Here is a 26714-nt window from a genome sequence, read left to right as displayed (position 1 = left end):
GCTTTTCCAGTTTTAAATTCTACAACAATGGGAAATTTTGTGTTTCTCTTCTGGCACTTATCTGAAATCATTGATCTTAAAATTAAAAGTGGGATGTTTTGTAAAATATCTTCTTTTGGCTCTGGACTGGCAAATTATTAACAAGTTATGAAAGGTAATGGGACCTGTAGAAACTAAAGACAGATGTATTGATGCACATTAAAGTGTACAGTTCCAACAGTACAATTCTAAGCATTCATGGTTAGAATATATTTCAGATCCATTTATTTGAATCAGGTCTGGTGTTGCTGACTAAAACATCATAGCAGTAGATGCGGCTCACTTATTTCTTACAAAACAAAATTATTCCCTTTGGCACTCAGAAAAGATCATTTGTGGGTGATGTTTGAGCATATGCTTGAACTTAGACACTCAGAATTGTATTTCACTCATTAAAGCAGGACATTTGATCTTGACCTGTGGATAGATATAAAAAATATTGCCGAAAGCTTTAATTGAGGTTTCATAAGATAGTTGCCAATGACAGGAAATATAAAAGTAAGCTTTAAAGTTCGCCTTTGCTTCTCATAAATTGGATTTTGTTTGTTTAAAATATAATTTGATATTTTTTTTAAAAAAAATAAAATAAAATCTCCCACAAGTTATCCTTAGTAAAATTGTATTGTTTAATTATTTGTGGTTTTTTTACCAATAACCATTCATTTTTGGAAAGTCTCTTAGAATAAAATTAGATATCTTTGAAATATAAATGAAAGATATCATCTTGTCCAATTAAGCAATTTTTTTGTTTGATCAATAATTAGTAATTGACCTTTCTCTCACTTTGAAGTGCCTCCCACGTTTCTGAAGCAGCCCACTAATATTTATGCACATGAATCCATGGATATTGTGTTTGAATGTGATGTGAGTGGAAAGCCAACTCCCGTGGTCAAATGGGTAAAGAATGGAGATGTGGTTATCCCTAGTGACTACTTTAAAATTGTAGTAAGTACATATTTAATAAGACATTTGGTCTGGTTTAATTATCACAAGCTCAAGCTTAAAAGAATGCCAAATGGTTTAGATACTAATATATTTCCCTAGAAAGTGTAAATATAAAAATCTTTCCCTTCAAATAGCCCAGTCACAACAGTTTGCCCCTAGATAATTGGAAGAGCTTTTTGCGTCACATGACTGTTTCTTCCTCATCTTTAGGCTGAAAATATTTCCAGGTATACAGTTGATACGAACTGCATCCTAGAGCTAAGACACTAAAAAATGTACCAGTTCAGTTTTAGATTATTTTGCAAAGAGTACTGTCATTAGATTCATGTTTGATTTGAAGGCACGGGGAGTACAATTCTAAGGAGAAAATTTATTCCCCATTGGTCCCCTCACTATAGTCAAGCTTAAAATCCTCAATGGTAGTAAAATGGCAGAAAAGAAAAGCTAACAACTAGAAGTTTATAACAGCAAAACTAGAGAAAAGAGAAGATCAATCTGTCTTTACATAAAGTATAGCAACTGCTTTGTGTTGGAAGATATGGACCAACCTGCTATCTGTGGATAGCATAGGAAAGAATGCAATCAAGTTGTTAGTGTTGAAACAAAAAATGGTGTTACAGTTCAGTTGCTTTATGGACATTGAACAGAAAGACAGCACTGCCTTGCCCTTTGCCTGCAAAATGTCTGTTCCCGGCCTTGCTGATAGGGCAGAACAGCTAGAGGTTGAGCCACCACAGGGAGATCACCATAAGGCAGCAGGAATTCTTGCAGATTGGGCAATACACAAATGACACAAGTAAATAAATAACGAAGCACTTGTTAAATTACTTCTGTCAGCATTGAATGGTATAAATAGCGGGAGTGAGAAACAAAATAAGGACAAGTCAGAATGATAAGGCTGGAAAGATAATTGTGAATATACATAACACACAATATCTCTCTCTCTCTCTCTCTCTCTCTCTCTCTCTCTCTCTCTCTCTCTCATTTTTATAGCTTATAGAGTACATTATAATGAATGTTGTACATCTTTGTTTTGTTTTGTTTTCTTAAAGAATGAGCACAACCTACAGGTTTTGGGTTTGGTGAAATCAGATGAAGGTTTTTATCAGTGTATTGCAGAAAATGATGTGGGAAATATACAGTCTGGAGCCCAGCTGATAATACTGGATCATGGTAAGAAAGTAGAGTCATACATTGTTAAAATATAGGGCAAAATATTGAGCTATATTTTCCTCCCCATGGGGCACTGTTCACCCATGGATAGATTGCTCCTGTCTATAATTTTTGTTTTTCTCAGGTACTGCCTGAACAATTCACTGCACTTTTCTTGGTAAGATTTTTCAGAAGTGGTTTGCCATTGCCTCTTTCCTAGGGCTGAGAGAAAGTGACTGGCCCAAGATTACCCAGTTGCCTTTGACTAGAACTCATGGTCTCCGTCTACAATTAACACATGCCCTTTTAGTATTCTATACTTATAAAGACTTTTAAAATCAATACTTTGTCCTGTCAATATGAAATTGAAACCAGTATCAGAAAAAAATGAAATCTACTTCATACTATCGGTTTAAGGAGATCCGTTGGTAATGTGTTTTTATTATTGGAGGTAATATTCCATTCTTGCAACTATTTACAACATAACCCTGAGGCTAAGTTTGTTGAAAAAGCTATAGGGGTTTGATACAAACTATGATATGAACCATATTATGATTTAGCATGATATGTGAAACCTGAGTGTTCAGAATTGATTTTGATGCTATGATTTTGAAGATTTCACAGCTCTCAAAAAGATAAATGTGTCTGTGAGACTGCTAGTTTATAAAGACACTATTGTTTGCTGTTCGTCTTTCCAAGTTCTAATAGAGCATGTTGTTGTTGTTGTTAATTGTGAAGTCGTGTCCGACCCATCGCGACCCCATGGACAACGTTCCTCCAGGTCTTCCTGTCCTCTACCATCTTCTGGAGTCCATTTAAATTCACACCTACTGCTTCAGTGATTCCATCCAGCCACCTCATTCTCTGTCGTCCCCTTCTATTGCCCTCAATCTTTCCCAGCATTAGGCCCTTTTCCAGTGAGTCTTTCCTTCTCATTAGGTGGCCAAAGTACTTGAGTTTCAACTTCAGGACCTGGCCTTCTAAAGAGCAGTCAGGGTTGATCTCTTCTAGGACTGACCGGTTTGAACGCCTTGCAGTCTTCTCCAGCACCATAGTTCAAAGGCCTCAATTCTTTGGCGCTCAGCCTTTCTTATGGTCCAACTTTCACAGCCATACATTGCAACTGGGAAAACCATGGCCTGGACTATACGCACTTTTGTTGGCAGGGTGATGTCTCTGCTTTTTAGTATGCTGTCTAGATTTGCCATAGCTTTCCTCCCCAGGAGCAAGCGTCTTTTAATTTCTTGGCTAATAGAGCATGTTAGAGCATATTAAATCCCTCATTGGATTTTAACCTCTAAGTGAAAGGCCTGAGCATATTGTATTACTGGACAGGTGCAAAATATTTTCCTTGTGTTCCTATTACACCAACAATTGACTTTGCTATCTTATCTAAAATACAGCACCGCTTTTGGTTGGGCTGGCAGGAAATGTTGTTTTCCTTTTTAAATGTTCTTTGTTGATATATTGATGGTGACACACCTTTGTATTATTTGGGCATGATAGTAAAGAATGAAATGACTTCCTTTAAAACAAAATATTTCCCAAATAGGGGAGGGTTGTTTTCATTGTACTTTTATGATTTCCTTTAAATGTTTGCACTGGAAAAAAGAGATCAAATAAAACATCCTAGTCAAAATACTATAGTAATGCTAATGCATTTGTCAGGGAGCTCAACAGATATACTTTTAGTAACTTCAAACATCAGAAAACAAATCAACTGTCCAAAGTTTTAAATAATTAAAATATCCTCATATTGTCCATCGCCATTCAAGAATTACAATTATAACAGGTAGTGTTGGAATGTCTGTGTTGCAGTTGATCAAAACAAATTTACAGTCTGAAACCATAACATCCAATCTTTTGAATTGGCAATTTCCATACACTTCCCATTGCTTTACAGCCAAGTTGTGTATACATCACAGAAATGCCTCATTGATATAGTATTTCAACTTCTCTACAGTATTATTCAGTATGAGTGTTACTATTCATCTCTTTAATTTTTTCCATCTTTTGTTTTTTTTCACTTTCAATTGTCTCTCCCTCTCTCCCCCCTTCCCTTGTTTTAGAATTCATCTTTTATTCACCATTATGCCAAACCATTTTATATACTCTCCACATCTGTCAAGGCACTTGGGTTGCCTCTGAAATTTATTCCAATGCATAAATAATACTGTATCAAATAATGATTGCCTCCAGTTAATATTGAAAAATGACACTGCTTAAAGAAGATAAAAGAAGAGATAACTTAAAGACTTTTTTGTTAACATGTAAAGGATTCTATTCTAATTATTGTTCTTCAATATGATTGCACAAGGCAGAATATCATTGGCCAGTGTTGGGGAAGAAAACAATCGTTCTGTTTTAGAATGGATGATCATATTATGGAATTTAGTTATAATGACTTTGTTAATGAGCTTTTACTAGATTTAATGAAGAGGGATATAATATGCTATTTTAAAGTTTTTTTAATTGAATATTCTTCTTTGTTCAGAGCAATTAATTAAAATATAATTGTTGCATTAAAAAGAAATGCCATTTTAAATTAGCATGACCACTTTAATATGACAGTTCAGAGTGAGGCATTTGAGATCAGTAAAAAATAAATGTCCCAAATGGAAAATTATGTAATTTACCAATATTTTAAGACGTTTTACTGTGCCACGTTGTATGTTCTGCATTTCTGTCCTAGTTCTGCTAAGGACAGATGTCATAATCCTCCATGCCTTTGATTGCAGATTTGAACAGATTTGTTTTCTAAAAATTAACTATTACCCCATAACCAGACTTAATTTTCAGAAACTAATGTTTTAATGGTAAAATGATACTTGATCTGTAATTTTCATCCTACCCTTCCTTCTCACTTTCATTACAATGGAGATTTTTGATTGCTTCTCCAATAGTGATGTCTCCTTGATATTTCCCATTAGTTTTCAGTAGTTACCTTTTTGCCTGCATGCCAGCTTTCAGTTTAATGGCCTTTTTTGTGTGTTCATTTTATTTTATTTTCCATCGTGGTTTTGTTTATTTCTTTTTTTGGTTTTTTTTTCTGTTTTCTCCTTAAATCGTCGTGATGTTTGCCCTTCATATTCCCCAATGTTTGCACATGACAAGATGTTGCCATCCCAACATTACCTCCCACTTCACTGACCAGTGCCACTACTGACCATCTAGCACCAGCTACAACTGGACCTTTGCCTTCTGCCCCTCGAGACGTTGTGGCGTCCCTTGTGTCTACTCGTTTCATCAAGCTAACATGGAGGACTCCTGCATCTGACCCACAGGGAGACAATCTTACCTACTCAGTGTTCTACACCAAGGAAATGAGTAACAGGTGTGCTTATTTAAATATTGCTGAACTGTGAGCCTTTAGGAGTATTGGCCGATAACTAAAAAACAGTAATTGGGCTGATAGGCGAAGTATAACAGCCTCCAATTTTAGTACGTACTACAGACTGAAGTTTAAATATGAAAATAATCAGAATTAGATATTTAGTTCAGCTGATTTCACAAAATTGTGCAGGCTTTTTTGTGATGCTAAGATATCAAGTTATGCCAAAGGCATAGATCATTGATGGAAGATACCTTCAGATTCCACTGGTGCAAAGATTGTATAAATACTTGCAGTCATGAGTCTCTATATGCTGTACAATATATGCTGTTCTGCAATAATTATTTGCTTCATTTTTTTCTATTCATCTTTTTGTGGCAGATCTTTTGACAGTCTGGGCTCCCAGGTTGTAAATCCTGATAAAAACATTGTAGTGCTTTTTTTAAGTAGGTCATGTTGTACAAATTTCTCACTGAAAAGTCATATTTTGTTCAAGTTCTATTAAAAGTTATTTGAAGACCAATTATTTGAAGACCAAGGGGGTTACAAATGAGTTTATTTTATTTCATCTGGGCCACATTAATTCAATGAAGTTTATCATAGTTACTTTGCATCTTTTATAATGCAAATCTATGGCTGCCCAATTGATTGTCCTAGACCTAGATTAAATCAAAACAGCAATATCTTAAATGGTTAAATCATGGCAACTGTCGCCATGATTTAACTTTTTAAGATACTTGGATCTGGATGATTTACAAAACAGCAGTATCAATATTCATCCATAACTGACAATTTCATTCTGACACAAAACAACAATAATCTGTCCTAATATGTCATAACATGCCCATTTCCACTTCCAAATCTTTTTTTTTTTTTTTTAATAAAGGGAGCGTGTTGAAAACACCAGTCATCCCGGAGAAATGCAAGTGACAGTCCAAAACCTGATGCCTGAAACAGTATATATTTTCAGAGTGGTTGCACAAAACAAACATGGACCTGGGGAGAGCTCAGTACCGTTGAAAGTAGCCACCCAACCTGAGGGTAAGCATTAAATATGGGCGGGTCTATATATTTCATAGAATGCTGTTTACATTGCTCTCCTCCCCCCTGTCTCTCTCCTGATACAGCTGACAAAGCGAGAGAGAGCCTGTGGTTTGAGGTTATAACAACTGCCTAACATGCAGATAGCCCAGGTTCGAATCTCAGAAGAGTAAGTCTGGCTGAAGAGAGTTAAAGGAACTCGAAATAGCTATCCCAGTTCTCTCCTTATTCTTTGTTAGCAACTTAAAAATGTAAAATGATGTCGCAGTTGGCGACTGCTGCTTGTGGATGGCTCTGGATTGAGCTGATACAGGCAAAAGAAAAGAAAAAGAAAGATTTCTTTTCTCCCATATTTGGGCTGACAGGGTGCACATTCAAGGTAAAATCTCCTCCCCCTGTCTCTCTCCTGATACAGCTGACAAAGTGAGAGAGAGCCTGTGGCTTAGAGGTTATAACAACTGCCTAACATGCAGATAGCCCAGGTTCGAATCTCAGAAGAGTAAGTCTGGCTGAAGAGAGTTAAAGGAACTCGAAATAGCTATCCCAGTTCTCTCTTTATTCTTTGTTAGCAACCTAAAAATTGCTCTTTTTATAGTTTTGTTGTTAATATTTTATTATTATTATTATTTTGTAATATGCCCTGCTTATTATTTAGTTCAGCTTCCAGGTCCAGCCCCCAACATTCGTGCGTACGCTACCTCTCCCACATCAATCACTGTTACTTGGGGTACACCCTTATCTGGCAATGGTGAGATTCAGAACTACAAACTGTATTACATGGAGAAAGGGACAGAGAATGAACAGGTGAGATACATTAGTGTGTATGTTAAGAAAGTAATTTTTACATTTGCGTATCATGATTATGAGATATAATTCTTGGATCTATTTATCATTTGCTGCTGCTGCTGCTAATAGCTAAGACCTAAAAAAAACCCTCTACTCCAGTTAGATCAGAATGTCTCCTCAAAGAAAGCATGGGCTGATAGGGATGCCCCTGTTCTCTGAGCGGTTGCTTGCAATATACGAAGAGGTGACTTTTTCCTGATGATAATTGTCTGGTGGAGTGACCTTCTGATGAATTTTCATATATATTAAAATCCAGGTTTTGCTTTGGCTTTGAACAATGGCTTACCCTCACCCACTACAACAGGGGTGTCAAACTGCTGGCCTTCGGGCTGGACGCGTCATGTAGAAGTCATGCCCATCCCATTGCCGGCATTGGCAAAACAGCCCGATACATTGCGTGATGTCACATGACGTCACAAGTTTGACATGCCTGCACTACAAGTTTTAAACCAATGTCTATTTTGATAAACCAACAGTTTTGGTCTTTCTGATATATTGTTGTATCCAGTTCATTGGATTTATCCAATGTTGAGTGACAGTCTTGTCAGCAATGACAATTCTCTTTAGGATTAGCTACCTTTGTTCGTTTTGGATCCTTGACCACGTAAACATCTTCACCATCATTGTTAATCAAATAGCTAGATAGTAAGACTAGCATTTCTTGAGATAGGCTAGTATTTATTATCTATGGCAGGTATTTCAATTAATACTGAAATCCAGATCTTGGGAGTTTTATCAAAATATTTTTGTCAATACTTCCTTTTATTTTGAACTTATTGGTGCAAAACTATAGAAGCATTCATTTATTCAAAAACCATGCCTTTGTTATTCTGACTGGTTAGGAAGCTTTGCTTTGAATCTAAATAGATTATTTTGTCCTCGATTATATTGTATTTATGATATGAACACAGGATAGCTAGGAGAGAGAGAGAGAAAAATCTCCAGAACCAGAAATGAGCAAATATTCAAGTATAGCCATAATGTAGCCTCATGTGGATTGAGCATATTAAATATATTATCGAGCCCAAATTATGATTTATACATCATAATTTTTCATCTTTTTAAATAGGACATTGATGTTGGAGGTCTTTCCTATACAATAATTGGTTTGAAAAAATACACAGAATATAGTTTCAGAGTTGTGGCCTACAATAAGCATGGTCCAGGAGTCTCTACTCAAGATGTTGTCATTCGAACCCTGTCAGATGGTAAGTGTTTTCCAATTACAGAAAGAATTCACATGTATTTATTTGCATTTTATATATGACCAATTTGCTTCCATCAACACAAAGTATTATTATGTTGGCAGTAGATTTGTAGATACTGCTCTGAAAATTTACACACACACATACACGTACACACCCACAAATTCAGTGAAGTTGGGAGATCATGGTAAAATCTACTTGATTTTAAACTGGAACAGCTATAATTCATTTTTAATTTACACTGGCTCCCTGAGAGATGTTCAGTTCTGAAGCAGATTTGAATAACTTCTTTTAATATTTCTAGTTCCCAGTGCTGCGCCCCAGAATCTAACACTAGAAGTGCAAAACTCCAAGGTAAGACACTTTTCTCTTTAGACGTAGATGAAGCACTTGATTTTCTTCCTTAGATCTTGAATGTATGATGAATCAGCTGTGATTTATAAACTTCCCTATTTTTGGACTGGGTAAAATCTCAATTTGCATGCTTAAAAGTTGCAGTAATCATTGACTGTACTAGCTCAGTGTGCAAATAGTGAAGATTTTCATTGCTTCAGGACCAATGGTGAAGAGTCATGTTGATGTTTCGAAGTATGTTGTGGAAATTATTGATACATACATAACAATATTATTTGCAAGTTACACAATTGAGTTGTTTCCAGATACATAATTTTAAAGTCAGAGATATTAAGTTTATATATAATATTTCTAAGTATGTGTAAACTATTTCTCGGACCAGTATAGTGGAGATTAATGAAGCATGACAGTTAGCCTAATTTAATTGAGAGAATATGATTGATATTGATATTGATATTGAGCTGAGGTGGCGCAGCAGTTAGGGTGCAGTACTGCAGGCCACTTTAGCTGACTGTGTTCAGCAGGTCAGCGGTTCAAATCTCACCGGCTCAAGGTTGACTCAGCCTTCCATCCTTCCGGGGTAGGTAAAATGAGGACCCAGATTGTTGGGGGGCAATGTAAATATATATATATATATACATTGCTTACTGGTGTACACCGCTTAGAGAGTGCTTGCACTTAAAGCGGTATATAAGTCTCATAAATAAATAAATAAATGATTTATAATGCCGTTTAACTTCCCACAGAGCATTATGATGCATTGGCAGCCGCCTCCCACAGGAACACACAATGGGCAAATTACTGGCTATAAGATTCGCTACCGAAAAGTGATACGCAAAAGTGATGTCACCGAAATTATTGTGGGGACACAACTTTCACAGCTCATTGAAGGTGAATAAGTTGGAATTCCCAATCTAATAATAACCTAAACTAACTGCAAGCTTCTTATTTTAAGAAAACAAGAGGGTCTATTATAAGAATAACCTTCTCTGTCCTTGTAATATTTCTTTTGCTCTTAGCTTGTTCTAGTTTGTGGGTTCATCGCAGATGCTCCTTTTTCAGTCAAGCCATCCTAAAGATTGGCGGGCGTTTCTTATCTTTCAGGAAGTCTCTCTTTTGTTCTGCCTTCTCTGTCCTTGAAATAAGGCTTAACCCATCTAGAAATGTCCCCCTAAATCAGATGTATCAGATGAGAATATTTTAATTCACTTTTGTTTTGTTAACGTGTTTGTCTAGGTGTTTTGTTTTTATAGAAAATGTTAAGACCACCTGCTGTGGAAATAAAATGAGTAAATCGTTTGGAACTCTTAGCCCTTCTATTTGCTGAAGGAAAATTACATAGTCTTTTGCCATCAACATACAGGAAAGGTCATTGCAGTGTGTCAGTCCTCTGAGGCTTGACAGATAGTAATTTCTGTCAACTGAATCTTTTGGAGCCTTACGGCAAACATTGTTGATTTGTCCTGCTTAGCTGTGGGTTGTGCTCCAGTAATCATCAGGAAGATGAAAGGCCAAAACATAAAGTATTTGTTTAACTAGATCTGTGTCAGCCGTGACTCAAATGATAACTTCGAAATAATAATCATTTGAAGATACTCATTGGGGCACTTTGAAGTAACAGGATAATGGAACTATTGCTATTCTAATTAGAAGCAGACAGCTTGCTTGCAATTAATATTGAAGACTATATTTCGGTATGATGTGTTTTGTACCAGGTTTGGAACGAGGTACCGAGTACAGCTTCCGAGTGGCTGCCTTAACAGTTAATGGCACAGGAATAGCTACGGATTGGATATCAGCAGAAACATTTGAAAGCGACCTCGATGGTATGGTTAACCAAGATTTAACCAGAGTACATGTGTTACGAACGCGAAAGCTTCGTGAGAAAAGACAGAAATCTTTTACATTCCATCAGAGGATGAAGGGTGGGAGGCACATCCAGACTTGCAAGATTCTGTCACTCTAGCTGTTACAGTAAAAGTAGTCCTGACATCGGTAGTACTTTATAGGGCTGAGAAGCTATTTTATTTTATTTATGTTACATTTATTTATTCATTAAATGTTTGTGCCACCCATCTCCCCTATAAGGTGACTCTGGGCGGATATAATGGTTTAAATAACTTGGTGACGTCACTTAAAAGTAAATAAGTCCTTTAGGTTTATTATTTCTTAGCTTAACGTATTTAAATAAGTTCTCTTCTTTGTAGAAACTCGTGTTCCAGAAGTGCCAAGTTCCTTGCACGTACGTCCACTTGTAACCAGTATTGTTGTCAGCTGGACCCCACCAGAAAACCAAAACATTGTGGTCAGAGGCTATGCTATAGGGTATGGCGTAGGCAGTCCCCACGCTCAGACCATCAAGGTGGATTATAAGCAACGATACTACACTATTGAAAATTTGGGTAATTACAAAAGATTTTAATCTGATACTTCGCTAAGTAACAATATAAAATCAATGCTGATCCAAATGCTTGCTTTTTATGTCCTCCTTTGGTGATAAAAGTATCTGTTTCTATATTCACTCTAGTTTTCATGTTCGGAAATAATAGCAAAATGAATGCATGTTAAGTTTCTTTAATTCTTGTTGTGGTGCCTGAGTTAATACAACAAAGCTAAATTATTTTGAATTATCTCTGAAAACAGATGTTTCTAGTGTGCATCATGCGGTTTCATGCTGTTTGCTGTATGTGAAAATATCAAGCACATTTATTATAATAGAAAAAAGTAATAATTTGCTATAAAAATTAAATTAATAATTTTTTCCCCAGATCCCAGTTCCCATTATGTGATAACTTTGAAAGCATATAACAACGTTGGTGAAGGAATTCCTCTTTATGAAAGTGCAGTGACTAGAGCCTATACAGGTAAAGATAGGATATCCTAGATGGTTTAGCCAGAAAATATATTGGAGTATAAACCGTTTCTAATTTGCTGATGGCTTGTTTCCTTGTTCTGTGTTCAGAGATGATTTGCTGAACTGTCTTCTGAGCAATGACTTTGAAATCTGGATCAGTGATTTCCTGATTTCCTTTATAACCCCTACTATCAGTTTGAGACATTGGCCATAGCATGAATTATACATTCTTAAATTTGTTTGCTGAGCTTCCCAATCTACAGTATTATAATTGTAAGCATGTTGGTATAGACCTATGTCAATCAAAAACATGTTATATTTTTCAGTACTGTGTGTCGTTATCATTTTTTAAACTAAATGACTAGTTGGATAAAAACCAAACTTTTAAACATTGTAGAGAGGTCAGTCAATCAATCCACCAGTCAATCAGCATAGAGCTGGACCTTGGAGGTCTTCTAGTCCAACCCCCTGCTCAAGCAGGAGACCCTATACCATTTCAGACAAATGGCTGTCCAATCTCTTCTTTCAAGCCTCCAGTGATGGAGCATCCACAACTTCTGGAGGCCAGCTGTTCCACTGGTTAATTGTCCTCACTGTTAGGAAGTTTCTCCTTAGTTCCAGGTTGCTTCTCTCCTTGATTAGTTTCCATCCGTTGTTTCTTGTCCTGCCCTCTGGTGCTTTGGAAAATAAGTTGAGCCCCTCTTCTTTGTGGCAATCTCCTTAAATATTGGAATACTGTCACCCTAGTCCTTCTTTTCTCTAGAGTAACCAAACCCAGATCCTGCAACCGTTCTCCATATGTTTTAGCCTCCAAGCCTTTAATCATCCTAGCTGGTTTGTCAAATTGTTATTATTTGCCAAAGGGCACTATCTGGTAGGTAATTTGAAAGAAAACACTGATTTGGTATTTTGTTGCTGAGCTGCTAGATCCTAGTTGTTCTTATAAAGATATTTTCTGAATGTCTTTCAGCTTGCAGAAATGCAGACTTTCCTTTTAATACTAGGCATTAATCCTGTTTACTCCTCTATCACTGTCTCTATTGGATGCTAATTCTACCTTGATTTTCCAGAGTTGGAACAAATTAATATTTTAATGCAACTATAATACTGTATATCCTAATTAGTGAACTTTCAAATGAATACCCAGATTTGAAAGTCATTGTCCTTGTTATCTTCGATAACCTACTCAAATGCTAAGTCCTGTAGAATCTGCGGATGCCGTGTATTTTTAAAAGGAAGCAAAATAATCACTGAGAACTTGTTTTTTTTTTTTTTTTTTGCTGGTGCCCTGTTGCCTATTAACTCTGGCTTTTCTCTCTTTTTCTCCACTCCTCACCTCTCATTCCATTGTATTACCCTGCATTCCACCCTTTTGTTTCTATTCACGTATAAAACGCCACCTTTCTTTTGTATTGCAATACCCTACATTTTACCCATCAATTCTTTAGACACTTCTGAAGTTGATTTATTTGTTGTTAATGCTCCATACACTCCAGTGCCAGACCCCTCCCCCATGATGCCACCCGTGGGAGTTCAGGCTTCCATCTTGAGCCACGACACCGTTCGTATTACCTGGGCAGACAATTCTCTGCCAAAGAACCAGAAGGTTTCAGATGCCCGTTACTATACAGTCCGCTGGAAAACCAACATCCCTGCAAACACAAAGTACAAGGTAAGGGAAATGGTGAGATCTCTAGGAATTTTGCCCAAATCTTCTGCAACCAAAAAAGAAATTGAATGTGTGTTTCCATGAGTGAGGAAGAGAAAGGGGAACAATAGGAATGAAATATTTTACACTTTTATTTTCTGATTTTCATAGACAGCAAATACGACAACCTTAAGCTTCTTGGTCACCGGCTTAAAACCAAACACTTTATACGAGTTCTCTGTCATGGTGACAAAAGGCCGAAGAGCAAGCACATGGAGCATGACAGCCCATGGCACTACTTTTGAGCAAGGTATTCGTCATATGCCATGCCTTTATTAACAGGATTATGTTGTTACTTCCTTTGCTTTAGCTTTTTTTTTTTTTTTGTAGAAAACACTCCGGATTATAAAGTTCTGTGTTTAATTGACATTTTCTTGCAGTTCCAACTTCTCCACCCAAAGATGTAACGGTGGTAAGCAAAGAAGGAAAGCCCAGGACTATAATTGTCAACTGGCAGCCTCCATCTGAAGCCAATGGCAAAATTACAGGTGAAATGTCTTTTGGATAAAATACAGTGAGGATGATGTTACAGATAAACGAGAAGAAAGATACTAGTTATGTTGGATCCGTTCTTAAGTTTTTTTTTATTGATTGTGCTTATATATTTTTGGGTAGCCAAAGGGATGATTCATCGGATGCACAACAAATGCAACAGTGTGCATGCAGTTGTCCCTTGCCTGTGCAAATGTTTGAGTTGTGCAATGCTTCAGATATGATTTCAGAAAGATACTTCTGAGTATGGAGGACTAGAGATGTATTGCTTGTCTCCAACTTCTTAAGTAGCTTCCCACCACCCCAGGCAGAGTTGCACAACAGCTGTGGAGAGCAGCTGCCCAATGGTAGGAAAAGAAATAGCTCCTTGACAGAGTTGCAAAAGAGATGCTATATTTGTGCTCTTGGGCGCTCTGAACCACTTTGGGGAATTGAATGGGAAGTGCTGTACAACCTTACTACATATGTTTACAAACTCTGGGCACATACAAAATTTGCCAGTTGACGCAACATCTGGAAGAAGGTGTACATGTGGTTGAGGACTGGGCTAAAAGAAAATGAAAGGATGGGGAGGGATGGTCTCGTCCTCATTAGACACACACACTTTTTCTAATGGGAATAGTTCAAAACCCGTGTTTTTAGGAGAAGAGATTGCAAGACGACAACTTGAAAACGTGATTTTTTTTTCAGAGCTTGGAGACATGCCTTCATAATTCACCGACTCTTCTGTTTTTCTTACGCAGGCTATATAATTTACTATAACACCGATGCCAATGCTGAAATACACGATTGGGTCATTGAACCCGTCGTAGGCAATAGACTGACCCACCAGATTCAAGAGCTGACCCTTGACACAGCGTATTATTTCAAGATCCAAGCCCGGAACTCCAAAGGCATGGGCCCTATGTCAGAGGCCGTTCAGTTCAGGACACCTAAAGGTAGGTTGCAGAGGAAGGCCCAACACTTTTGATTTACTATATGAAACAAGCAATTGATGAGGAAAAAAGGGTTTCACCTGGTACCGGGAGCTGTAAAACATTTAAAAAAGGTAATTGTCTATCTGGGATTTTGGTTCTACTTTGCCGTGACCCAGGTGGATAGAAACAAACAGTTGTTAAAACGTTTGCGATAAAGGAAAGGTAGGTAGTCATTCTTTCATGTTATTTCAGTAGGGCAGCGATTCCTAACCTTTTCTATACCCTACACCCCTAGAATGCTTCTTTTTTTAAAAAAAAAACAAGTTTTATTAATTTTCCAGTTTTACATCCAGCAGCGTGATGATTGGGTAATCAATAGTCCAGTAACAAGATCTTTTGTACATGTCTCAGGTTAGATCATCAAAAATTCCCTCTCTTATTTCTCTTGATTATTATATCACATTCAAATTAATACATTTATAATTATAACTCAATTAATTAAGGCATTTATCAATATATTTTAACTTATACATATCCATGTCCTGTTTTTAAATTTTATCTAATTTCAATTACAGTATTCCAATTTAGCCTTTAACATCCATAATGTTTAGACTTCGGGTAACCCAAATTTCCCTTATTTCATTACAAAATAGTTGTCATATCTAAAATACACATATTGTTTACTTAAGTACATTCTTACTTTATTTCATAAATATATTCTGTTGCTCATCCTAGTACTTCATCACTTACTAATAAAGTATCCTTTGTTGTCTCGATCCAACTTCCGTATTATAATTCAAAACTATATTCTAATGGCTAATTTTCATTTCCCTTATAAATCTAAGTCCTAATTATTAAATCAATATCTTTTAAAATCTCCTTAGCCTATTAAGTAAGAGTCTGATATATTCTCACACCCCTTACAAAAGTAATACCTGGTTATGCATATACACTATAATTTTGAAACTTCTAAACCCAAGTTTTCACACCCCCTGGAATATCGTCTCGAATCCCTGCTGCAGGGTGAAAACCAATAAGCACTAAATGTAAAGGGTATTTTTGTGATAAGCAATATTTTACATGCTTTGTTTTTGAGCAGATTGTTTATCAGGCATTGTCCTCATTAGAAGAACTTATTATTATCTGGATTTCTACGCTGCAAACGCAGTGGCCTAGAATGTTTTTGTTAGGAAATAGGTTTCTGTGATTTATGTAATATATTGGTTGATCTGAAGAGCAACTAATGCAGGGGTTCTCCACCTGTGGGTCGAGACCCCATTTGGGGTCGAACGACCATTTCACGGGGGTCGCCAAACAGCGCAGTCCGCCATTCCCCCCCCCCCTTTTCCTTAGCTGTGCTCCTCCCTTTTATTCTATTGGCTTTTGAAAGCCAATCGAATAGACTCTCTTGAATAGAGTCTAATTCTATTGGCTTTCCAAAGCCAATAGGAATTGTCCAGGCTGTCTCTGCCCTGCTGAGCCCGCCAAAAGTCCCAGTCTGCAAACGGTGCTGCACCAGTTGAGTAGTCCTCGACTTACGACCAGTTGAGTAGTCCTCGACTTACGACCAGTTGAGTAGTCCTCGACTTATGACCGGTTGGAGGTCGCGGCATAAAAAAGGTTGAGAACCACTGAACTAATGCTTTCTGAAAGGCTTTAGCATAGGGGTGGGCAACCGTGTCTCTTTGAGAGATGGGTTCTCCCAGGATTCATCTTTTGGGAGCTGGATAGCATGCCAAGGCTGGTCAAAGCTGAAGCAAGCTGGGAGAGAAGTCCTGTTTTTTTTTTCCCCTCGTGCCTTTTTCCTTCCTTGCTGTCTTTTTGGCCTGCTGCTTCCTCGTTCTGTTTTCTTCTTCTTCAAGCGACAGACCGTTAAGGAAAGCGTACAAATGGGTGCCTCTGCTTCTTCTCAGCCCAAAGTTTGAGAAGCTCTTTGTAACTTGCAAAGGGTTTTGTCATTAGGTGAAAGATTCCACCTAAGTTTTTAGCAGTAGTACAGGTAGGCCTCAAGTTATGACCGTATTGGAACCTGCCCTTTATAGTGCTGGTTATACATTGGGTAAACCGTGTGTGACCCACCTGACTTTTACAGCAGTCATTAACCAAAGCCAGTTTTCAACCAAATCGTCAGGAAAATGTGGTCACATGACCATGGGATGCTACAAACAGCCGTAAATGCGGGCTGGTTGCTGAGCACCTGAAATGTGGTCACATAATAATGGAGGGAGGTGGGGCTATCAGAACTTTGAATTTGGGTCATAAATACCCTCCAGGGAGGTCCCATCAGAATTTTGGATGGTTACTAAGTGACCATTCGGTAATCAAGGACATTTGAGTTTCATAGAGTCCAGTATGAGTATCATTTACCATTTTCGGAGATTGTTCTTTCCATGTCACTGAACATTGCTCTCTTCTGTGCTTCTTCCCCTGTGCTTGCCTTGGTAGCTGAATCATCAGATAAAATGTCTAATGATCAAGGTAAACCAATAAATCTGCTTTATGTGTGGTGCTATCTTTTATGAGTATTATTGTTCTACTTGTGCTATTGAATGACAATATTCTTGTGAAATTTTAAAATATAAAACCCCGGGGCTCCTTTTGGCGAACAGTATATTTGGAATGTATGCAATTTTTTTTAATCTAAAGTGAAATTATTGCAAATTAAAAACTCCACAGTGACTTTTAAACTCTCTGTATGCCACTACGTTTCACTCTTTTTAAAATCAAAATATTCCATTTATTGGGTGGGAGTTTTGATTTTTTTAAATCTTTTAGGTTTTTTTTTTTTTACTCTTATAGTATTCCTTTATTTCGTAGAAGGCCTGACAATACTGTGGCAAAAATAATTCACATAAATAAATAAGGATTTGTTTGTATATAGTCATCACAAACCAAAATCAATATACAATAGCTTGAAATAAACAAAAGCAAGAAAGCAATAAGAATAATAAAGGCCCTCAGTGGCAAAGACCGGTTGCAATCATCCAGCCTTGTATTCTCTTTGAAGTGAGTTTTTCACTACATTTACCTCTTATCAGCCCCCAAAGGACAGGAACATCTATCAACTGGAATTTGTCAAGAACTGAACGCTGCATCGGTTGTAGAGATTCTTACATGTGATCTGGGCTTTGATAGAAAGGATTAAGCAGGGGGATAATCATAATGTGCCCACTTCCCTTTCGGATTTAATATGTCTTGAAAATACCTGCCATATCAGTGATTGAGTATGAGCTCTTGTAAGATAAGCGTTAGGCTCCAGCTTTACAAAAATGGGGAAAAGGGAATTAGGAAAAAAAAACATGTACAGAAAATTACACGTATAGAAAATTACATTTTGTCTTGTTATCAGAAAAGATTTAGGCTTTGATTACAAAGGTATATTATCGCTATTAATATAATTGGTTTGACATCTTTAAATATCTGCTACAATCTCTTGGTGTATATCTGTGTGTGTGTGTGTGTGTGTGTGTGTGTGTGTACTTGGAGTATGTGTCTATCTTGAAGATAGGTTGGCAATCAGACAAAACTCAGCTCTTAGAGGGCTTCAGAGACCATCCTGTTATTTGATGAGATTACAAAAAGGGATGTAATTAACACTTCCAGATATATTTTTAGGAGCTTTAGGGTTTGTTTTTTTAGAGTTTTAACATTGGGGATTGAAGCAAAAGTATTATGAGAATCGAACTGTTCCTATTTCCTCCTTTAACTCCCTCCCCCCCAAAGAAGTCCAATATTTTTCCACTAAAATTCTTTAGCAAAATAATCTAAATTCCCTGGCTTCAATTTGGCATTGATGTTTTTGAGAGGGCTCTTTTTTTAAAAAAAGTTGTTGGCCTATTGGAACCCTCCTGTTCCCATTCCTGTCTCTTTTGAAAAAGCAGTAACAATTTTCCACTAAAATATTTGGGGCAATGCAGTCTCAAGCTGAATAGGTACTGGAGAGCCACAAATTCCCTATCTGTGATCTGTGTAAAACCAAAAGAACAATGTATTAAATTTTCAAAAGTGAACAGGATGAGATAGTCAAAATCCTGAACACTGTTACTTTTTTATTTTTCAGCATTGGGATCTGCAGGAAAAGGAAATCGGCCAGTGGATGTTGGAACAGATTATAAAACACCCATCAGTGGTCAGTATCTTCTCATCTCTGTTAGTGGCCAAGAGCTTGAAACGGTTCATGTTATAATTTCCCCAAAAGATAGTGATTTTCAGGTCAATTTTCAGTGTCAAGGGCTTATTAGAGAAAAACTCAGTTGAAATTCCTGCCAAGGCAGGATGTGTCTCTCGCATAACATGGGTTTTGATTTAGCATAAGCAGTAATTTTCAATTCTTTCATTCACATTGAAATTACAGCTCTAAAATAATGTTGAGTAATTTTTCTGTTCTTTCTTAGGAAGCAACAGCCCTCATGGCAGCCCCTCCCCCCTAGAATACAATATGCTTCTGATAATAATTGTGTCTGTGGGAGTGATCACCATTGTGGTTGTAGTGATTGTTGCTGTATTTTGCACACGACGGACCACCTCTCACCAAAAAAAGTAAGGTTTTGTTTTCAGTTGCTGTGTGTGTGTGTGTGTGTGTGTGTGTGTGTGTGTCTTTCTGCTGGTTTCAAGGATACAGATTTACAATGAAAGCAAAATAAAAGGCACAATAAAGTTGCCTATTGTACTTTTGTGGACTTCAATTTTAGGGCTTTCTCACATAAAAATTCTGTGCCTGTTGAACAGCTCTAGACTTCTCTGATTCTATATTGTGAATAATGTTGGAGGGTGAATTAATGTATTCAGCTAATACGCAATGATAGTTAATAATGGTTCAGATTCAGTATAGTTGAAACCATTTCAGAACTATATTTTGGGTGGATGGGTATGTTTTTTTTTTTAATCAGCTGCTGTGCCTCTTGTTTCTCCATGGTAGGAACATTTGTCTCAGTCTTCCCTGATAACATTTTCTTTTCTTTTTTCTGTTGGTTTGTCAGCATAGAAATAGATCAGATGAAGACACTGATTCTGCAGGAAGGCTAAAATTATGCTTTATTGAGATAGGCTCACAGTGATAAGATCCGGTGGTCTTAACAGCTTCTGGATGACTTCTCCAAAGTCATCTCCCTAGCTTCTTCCTTCCCCTTCTGCATGAAGTGTGGATGAGGTGATTTTCGTTGCCACAGGATATGCAGCAGCCAGTGGCAGGACAGTCCCCAGTATTTAAGGTCAGCAGAAATGAAAACAGAAGCTGTTTGCCTTCAAGCTGCTTCTCGGTGCTTGAGAGGTTAAAAATGTTGATGGTACCGAATGGACTTTGGCATCCAAGTAAGATACGCAAGGAGCCTTCCCACTATTTTGAGATGAGCATTTGGAAAGAAGGAATGAAGATCCTTCATGCACAATCCAAAGCATATTAATAAAGGGGAATATTGGTAGCTCAGGGTTGAAATGTGCTCTCTGAGCTTGGTTGTTTGTACTAATGAGGTTTCCTAGTTTGGGTAATCTGCAAGAAAACAGTCAAGCTCAGAGAGCACCAAGGACCCTCACAAAAAGTACTACTGGGCAGCGTTATTCTTCACAAAGATACTATTATAGAAGATAATTCTTGCAGGAAAATGGGATAAGTGATTTTTTTTTTTCCTTTCAAAGAAAACGAGCCGCTTGTAAATCTGTGAATGGGTCTCATAAATACAAAGGCAATTCCAAGGACGTCAAGCCACCGGATCTTTGGATCCATCACGAGAGGCTGGAGCTGAAGCCTATTGATAAATCTCCAGATCCTAATCCTATCATGACCGATACGCCAATCCCTCGTAATTCCCAAGACATCACACCCGTTGACAACTCTATGGACAGCAACATTCACCAGAGACGAAACTCATACAGAGGTGAGGATAGATGATGCTGACCTCATTCTTAGCTTGGTGGTAAATGATAGAACCCAACGTAACAAAGTTGCATAGAATAGATTGTGGTGAAGAGTTGTGAAAATTCCCCTATTAGGACAGCTCACTTCAGTGGCCACAAATTTTCTTTATATTAACCATTCCATGTTTATATAACAGATATCATGGTTCCCGACAGATGAAACTCTTCAAAAGAACTTTGAGGCATTGTTTACCTTGAAGAATCTTTATTTTGAGTAGCATAACATTGGTACTGCATAATCAAAGCCAAAACCTGAATTCCCCTCCCTTGGGCACATAGTATCAAAGCACAATTCCCTCCTCCAATTAACAGTCATAAATCACATTCCCCAATTAGCTTGAAGCCGGGCTTCCTCTCCAGTTCTCCAGCCTGCCAATTTCTTATCAGCTCAGGTTAGAATAACCTTGTTTCTCACGCTGGGTCCAGTGTTGTTATGTCTAGCTGGACTCTCGTTCACGTCCCCCCTCCCAGCAATCATCTAACTCTAAAAGCAAAAAGGTAAAAGATGGCTACATTTCCATCTCTTGTCAATGCAAAAACATCCGATGTTAGCAGGGTTGACAATCAGGATGTAAATCAGAAAAAAAAAATGCAGTAGTAATGCTATTAACGGCTCATTATTGTCGAGCATATCATTTGTGTTACTAAAAAGTGGATTCTTCCCCACTTTTGAGAATTTCAGCCGTAAAGGCTGCAGATTTCTTTGAATGAAACTTTTTTTTTTTGGAAGGAAGTGAAAATACTTTTTCAATATTTGAAGGGCCCCTCTTTAGGAAAAGAGCATTTTTTAAAATGCTTCCCTGCTGAATCTTACGGTTCTTTCCTAACAGTGATGGCAAACCTTTTAGAGCCCGAGTGCCCAAACTGCAACCCCAAACCCACTTATTTATCACTGGGTGCCAGGTGGGCGTGGCTCACTGGGTGGGTGTGGCTGTGGTGGTCATGGCAGATTGGGTGGGTGTAGCCAAGGTGGGTGTGGTCATCTTGATGTTGCTTGTGGGGAGGGACGCCTGTCGGGGCCGGGCCGGGCAGGGTTGAGGGAGATCCAGGGGGTCTCTGGCAGGTGGGGCGGTGGGCAGGAGGCTCGTCCTATGGGGTAAAGCGAGGTGAGGCACGGCAGGGCGGGGGTGCCATTGTCGCAGGGCAAGGCAAGGCCGGGGCGGCTGCTGCCTGACACCATCGGCCCCTGCACACACAGGCCAGTGAGTGCATGGGGGCCGACAGTGTCCATCAGGAGCCACAGCCTGCCGGCCCCTCAAACAGCGCACTCTGGGGCTCCACAGCCCGTGGCCAGCAGTTCAGAGAAGCCGCCTCTGAGCTGGACAGCCGGCTGACAGCTGAGGAGGCGATGCAGTGGGTTGTGCCCGGGAAAAGGAGAGCATGTGAGGCCAGGAGGGATGGGACGGGGGGGGGGGGGAAACCAGCCGTGCCGGGATGCATCCAGCCACGTGGGACCTCGGCGAGTTAGCGGGCAGCTGGTTGAAGAGGGACGGTTGCCATCTCCGGGGCATGGCGCGTGTGCCCACAGAGAGGGCTCTGAGTGCCGCCTCTGGCACGCGTGCCATAGGTTCGCCACCACTGTTTCCTAACATGGACATCAAGACGAGCAGAACCTAACTTTTGATCTTCTGAATCCAGGGCATGAGTCAGAGGATAGCATGTCCACCCTGGCAGGAAGAAGAGGGATGCGGCCAAAGATGATGATGCCCTTTGATTCTCAACCTCCTCAACGTAAGTCTTAGCTTCAGGGTTTATCTCCCAAAGCTGGCTTGATTGAGTCAAACATGGTTTCTGGCTCCATCTCATCCATGCAAGATTAGCTTGCCGTACATTTAAAGCAATAGTCCAATGCCCAAGTCTTAAGAGCAGTAATTAAACTTCTAGCTAAATAGCCTGTTTACATTTTCCTTTGACTGGGACTTCAACCCCTTGTTTTTGTAGATTCATCCCAGCGGCAGAAAATAATTCACCCTGCCTGTCTGTGTGTCGTGCAGATATTCTGAACAGAATAGCCTGCGTTATATCATAGGTTAGACTTACACCAGGAAATGAACCGACTTGGACTTTTCACCTTAGTATGGGGATGTAATTTATGGTTCTCCATAGCGATATGCTAATGACAAGCCTAGCAGATTTAAATAACAAATATTACCAGCAAAAATGGAGTTTGCACAGCCATTGTTTATGTATGGCTGGTCCAAGAAATGTCATGTACAACTGAGGGTTCTAACAATTTAATCTATTTAACTGTTAGGGAGTAGATAAACGCCAGAACCCTACAGATCAGTGCCAGATTGCAATTGTAAATTAGCCAGATCCTGCTAATACTGATTACAAATCATGTACACAGGTAGTAAAAAAAGCTGAGGAAAGTAGTTTTTCTTTCAACGGCGTTAGTTGAGAGCCTCTATTTATCGTAACTTGTATAATTAGAGTGATGCCATACTAATTTGTGTGCCACGGAATTACAAAGATTTTAGATGGATATATTTTTCTTTAAAAGAGTTGGGAAAGGGCTAGAGGGAAACAGAGATGTATTTGGACAGTGAAGGTTACCAGATTGGAGGTGAAGAAGGGAACAAGTTTATGCTTGATGGCTCCTCCTCACTCGAGTTAGTGAAACAGTAAGAAAAATATATTGAGAAATTGAGGCAAGGAAAAGATACTTACAATTAATTAATCACTGTGATCTAAAAGGTATTTCAGAAACACCGATGGTTATACAAATCCAAATGTCAGTCTTCCCATCAAGAAGGTGAACCATTTTTATATGCAATATTCAGGCTAATATGGATTGTGAGGGTGGGAATATTTTACAGTGATTTTCTCACAAATAGTGTAAGAAAACTTTCATTATTCCAAGTGGAGATGTTTGAAACGTTTCATAATTTTACAAATCCTTTCCTGTTGCTTTTTTCCTCATTAATCAAGGGAGATCAGTAACATTCCTTCATTTTCAGAGATTATTTCTTTCTATCATGGTGTGCTGTTAATGCATTTGTGTGTGGTTCTTTTTATTGGAAAACTAAGTTTTATTATGGCTAAAGGCTGGCATAGAATAATGGAACCAGTAACATGAGAATAGTTGAGTTACTGAATTTGTTGTAAGCTATACTCTATTTTATTCCAGTCTGCAATATATCCAAACAATTCAGATCTTTGGTACTATTCATTATAAAATACATTGCAGGTCTATCATTTATCATGACCTCACAACTATATTCCCTTCCATTCACAGTGTGGGAACAGAGAATTAAACTTTCTTTGGGTTTATATAACCATTTAACCCATTATATGGGTTATATGGTTATATAAACATATAACCCATATGTTTATATGGGTTAAAGCATAACCTAACTACAGTAAGCGGAAAGTAATGGATCTGCAGCCAGCTCAATTACAACCTAGGATTTCTCTGTTGATTTCAACACAGGAAATAATCTATATAGTGAAAATATGATCCTTTAAGGTTACTTAAGAATCGAAGATGTATAAACGAACTCAGCATTAGCATGAGTGCAGAAATTGTGAACTGAAGGGAAATTATCATATCAGTGATTTATTTGGGGATGTGTTTCTGTACACTTTAAATCGAGTTCATCAACTGAACAATTTTATGTGGCGGAATGCATCCAATTACGTTTATATAATGCCATAAAGTTGGAGACATCTTGTTCGAAATTACCCATTCCTAATTATGATCCAACGCCTAGCTGCCAATCCATCCTCAGGTACCACAATTCCTCTTTGCTCATATATGGCAGACGCTTCACTTTGATCATCTGTGCTTCAGTCTCACGTCTCACCTCAGCGTAGGGTGCCGGGAAACCAGTAGGTTTCCTTTCAAGCAAGTCAGATGCTTTTTACCATCCAGCCAGGCCAGCATCTGCAATTCTTGCTTCCTAATGTTTGTATCCCTGGGGATTTCTTGACAGAACAGTGGTCTCTTTTTCCAGGTCTCTGGAACCGGGCGTCCTGGTCTCTCTGTCTGTTTGTTTCAATGCATTTTTGTGGATGAAAGTGGGGTGGGGGGCTTCACTTCAGCCCGCATGCCGGTTGGTCTTCTGTTAAGCTTTTTTTTTTTTCTGTCTTATGTTCGTTCGCAGCTGTGGTTAGTGCTCATCCCATCCATTCTCTTGATAACCCTCACCATCATTTCCACTCCGGCAGCCTGGCCTCTCCAACCTGCAACTATCTCCATCATCAGGCAAACCTATGGCCAGTTGGCACATCTGTGTCCCATTCAGACAGGGCTAATTCCACAGGTGAGAAGGACGGTTAGTTTTTGGAGGACCAGAGAATCGTGAGGACCAGAACCTCACACGATCTAATTGCAGGTATCAAACGACATGCTGGGATGGCCATCTCTAGCCCAAATCTACCAAACTCGGAAGGTTGTATCTGCTGATTGGAACGAATTATGTGCTCCTTTTTCCTTTTGCAACGGCACACGCTGTAGACGGATTTGGTTTGTTTTGCCGCACTTTTGTTCTGTTGAAGTCGAACTGTTAACTGCTCAACAGCCCTCCACACCTTAAGCTCTGAGAATAAGGTGGTCGTTTCTGTGTTTTTAGTGAACGGCACATTTAACGGCACGTTTGGAATTTTATTTAATCTTGTATCTGATGGTAATTCAGCTTCTCTGTTGAGAATTTAGATTTGCATAATTTGCTCTCTTATTATTAAAGCTGCAAATAATGACTCTGAAGTGAGAACACTTCCTTGTTTAATTGTAGAGCGCTAGTAGCATCTGATTTAATTTCCAACATCAAGAGTCCCCGTTTTTGCATCGCATATGGAAAAACTAACAGCTTAGAGGAATCTATACCTAGCATTAATAAAACCACCTGTAAGCTAGCCAACTAAGAAATCTCCAGACACTTCACTGAAGGGATGAACAAGATAGAAAATTCAGTGGGTGATTTGGAAAGCTTAATATTATTCAGTGATTATATCAGATGCTAAGATTTAAAAAAAAAAAACAGTTTAACCCTTTATGTAGCCTAAATGAAAAGCATAAAACTTTAGCAGCAGTGTAGAGTCACGTATAAGTGCTAACTAAATGAGCTGTGGGGTGATTTTTTTTCAATTCTCTCAGTTTGTTGGCCTTCTTCGGCACTAAAGAGAGCTTGTGACCCAACGAATACCATTGAAAGCGCCGGGCAATTTCAGGGACTCTCTGAGTGTTAGGTTGAAAAATTAAAGCTAACGGTTCACTTCCTTCCTTCATTTCCAGAAACGATTCGAAATACGCCCAGCACAGACACCATGCCAGCTTCTTCGTCTCAGACATGTTGTGCCGAACACCAAGAGCCAGAGAGTGCGTCGGCATCCTACCTTCCCAGTACCCAGGAAGAGGAAACGGGCCAGAATCTCCCCACTGCCCACGTCCGTCCCTCTCATCCTCTGAAGAGCTTCGCTGTGCCAGCCGTCCCGCCCTCTGGCAGCGCTTACGACCCTGCCTTGCCAAGCACCCCTTTACTATCCCAGCAAGGTGAGTAGGGAAGAGGGACAGTTGAATGGAGAGGATAGGTGAGCGATACCTTAACACGATCTTCTAGATCAGAGGTCCCCAACCTTTTGGGCGCCAGGGACTGGTTCCGTGGAAAGAAGTTTTTCCGTGGACTGGAGGGTGCGTGGTTTTGTGTGCTGCCTGCATCCCGCGGATGGGGCTTTGCTTGTTTGTGCGGACCGGTTGCTGGCATGCCGCGGCCTGGTACCGGTCCACGGACCGGGGGTTGGGGAACCCTGAACTAGGCAATGCCAGGGCGTTAAACCATCCTTAAATTGCTAGCTTAGTATTAAGGGCAAATACAGCCAATAGTTACAATAGCCATGCTTGTAAAGTAGAGGTCCCCAACCTTTTGAGCACCAGGGACTGGTTCCGTGGAGAGAAGATTTTCCGTGGACTGAAGGA

At 38.9% G+C, this 26714-nt stretch overlaps 1 protein-coding gene across 14 annotated transcripts in view; it reads left to right on the top strand.

Moving 5' to 3' along the window:
• Positions 1–26714, top strand: part of NEO1 (neogenin 1) — a 62417-nt gene that overhangs the window by 32498 nt on the left and 3205 nt on the right. For 5 of the 14 annotated variants that reach the window (XM_039339455.1, XM_039339442.1, XM_039339445.1 and 2 more), the window contains exons 6-27: positions 830–984; positions 2037–2157; positions 5251–5470; positions 6354–6508; positions 7164–7312; positions 8424–8562; positions 8864–8913; positions 9660–9804; positions 10629–10739; positions 11121–11315; positions 11682–11777; positions 13216–13439; positions 13587–13725; positions 13856–13963; positions 14711–14905; positions 17330–17362; positions 18945–19013; positions 19279–19423; positions 20519–20757; positions 22436–22528; positions 24904–25062; positions 26034–26291. In XM_039339455.1, coding sequence (XP_039195389.1) covers positions 830–984; positions 2037–2157; positions 5251–5470; positions 6354–6508; positions 7164–7312; positions 8424–8562; positions 8864–8913; positions 9660–9804; positions 10629–10739; positions 11121–11315; positions 11682–11777; positions 13216–13439; positions 13587–13725; positions 13856–13963; positions 14711–14905; positions 17330–17362; positions 18945–19013; positions 19279–19423; positions 20519–20757; positions 22436–22528; positions 24904–25062; positions 26034–26291 — 3198 coding nt within the window. The remainder of the gene's footprint in view (positions 1–829; positions 985–2036; positions 2158–5250; positions 5471–6353; positions 6509–7163; positions 7313–8423; positions 8563–8863; positions 8914–9659; positions 9805–10628; positions 10740–11120; positions 11316–11681; positions 11778–13215; positions 13440–13586; positions 13726–13855; positions 13964–14710; positions 14906–17329; positions 17363–18944; positions 19014–19278; positions 19424–20518; positions 20758–22435; positions 22529–24903; positions 25063–26033; positions 26292–26714) is intronic. The other 9 variants (XM_039339446.1, XM_039339449.1, XM_039339444.1 and 6 more) reach the window with 9 other exon arrangements.

Source organism: Crotalus tigris, unplaced genomic scaffold, assembly GCF_016545835.1.
Source record: "Crotalus tigris isolate CLP2741 ecotype Arizona unplaced genomic scaffold, ASM1654583v1 scf7180000017735.2152567, whole genome shotgun sequence".
Taxonomy (NCBI): Eukaryota; Metazoa; Chordata; class Lepidosauria; order Squamata; family Viperidae; genus Crotalus; species Crotalus tigris.
Note: the sequence above shows the minus strand (reverse complement) of the source record. Positions and strands in the feature narration are given on the sequence as shown.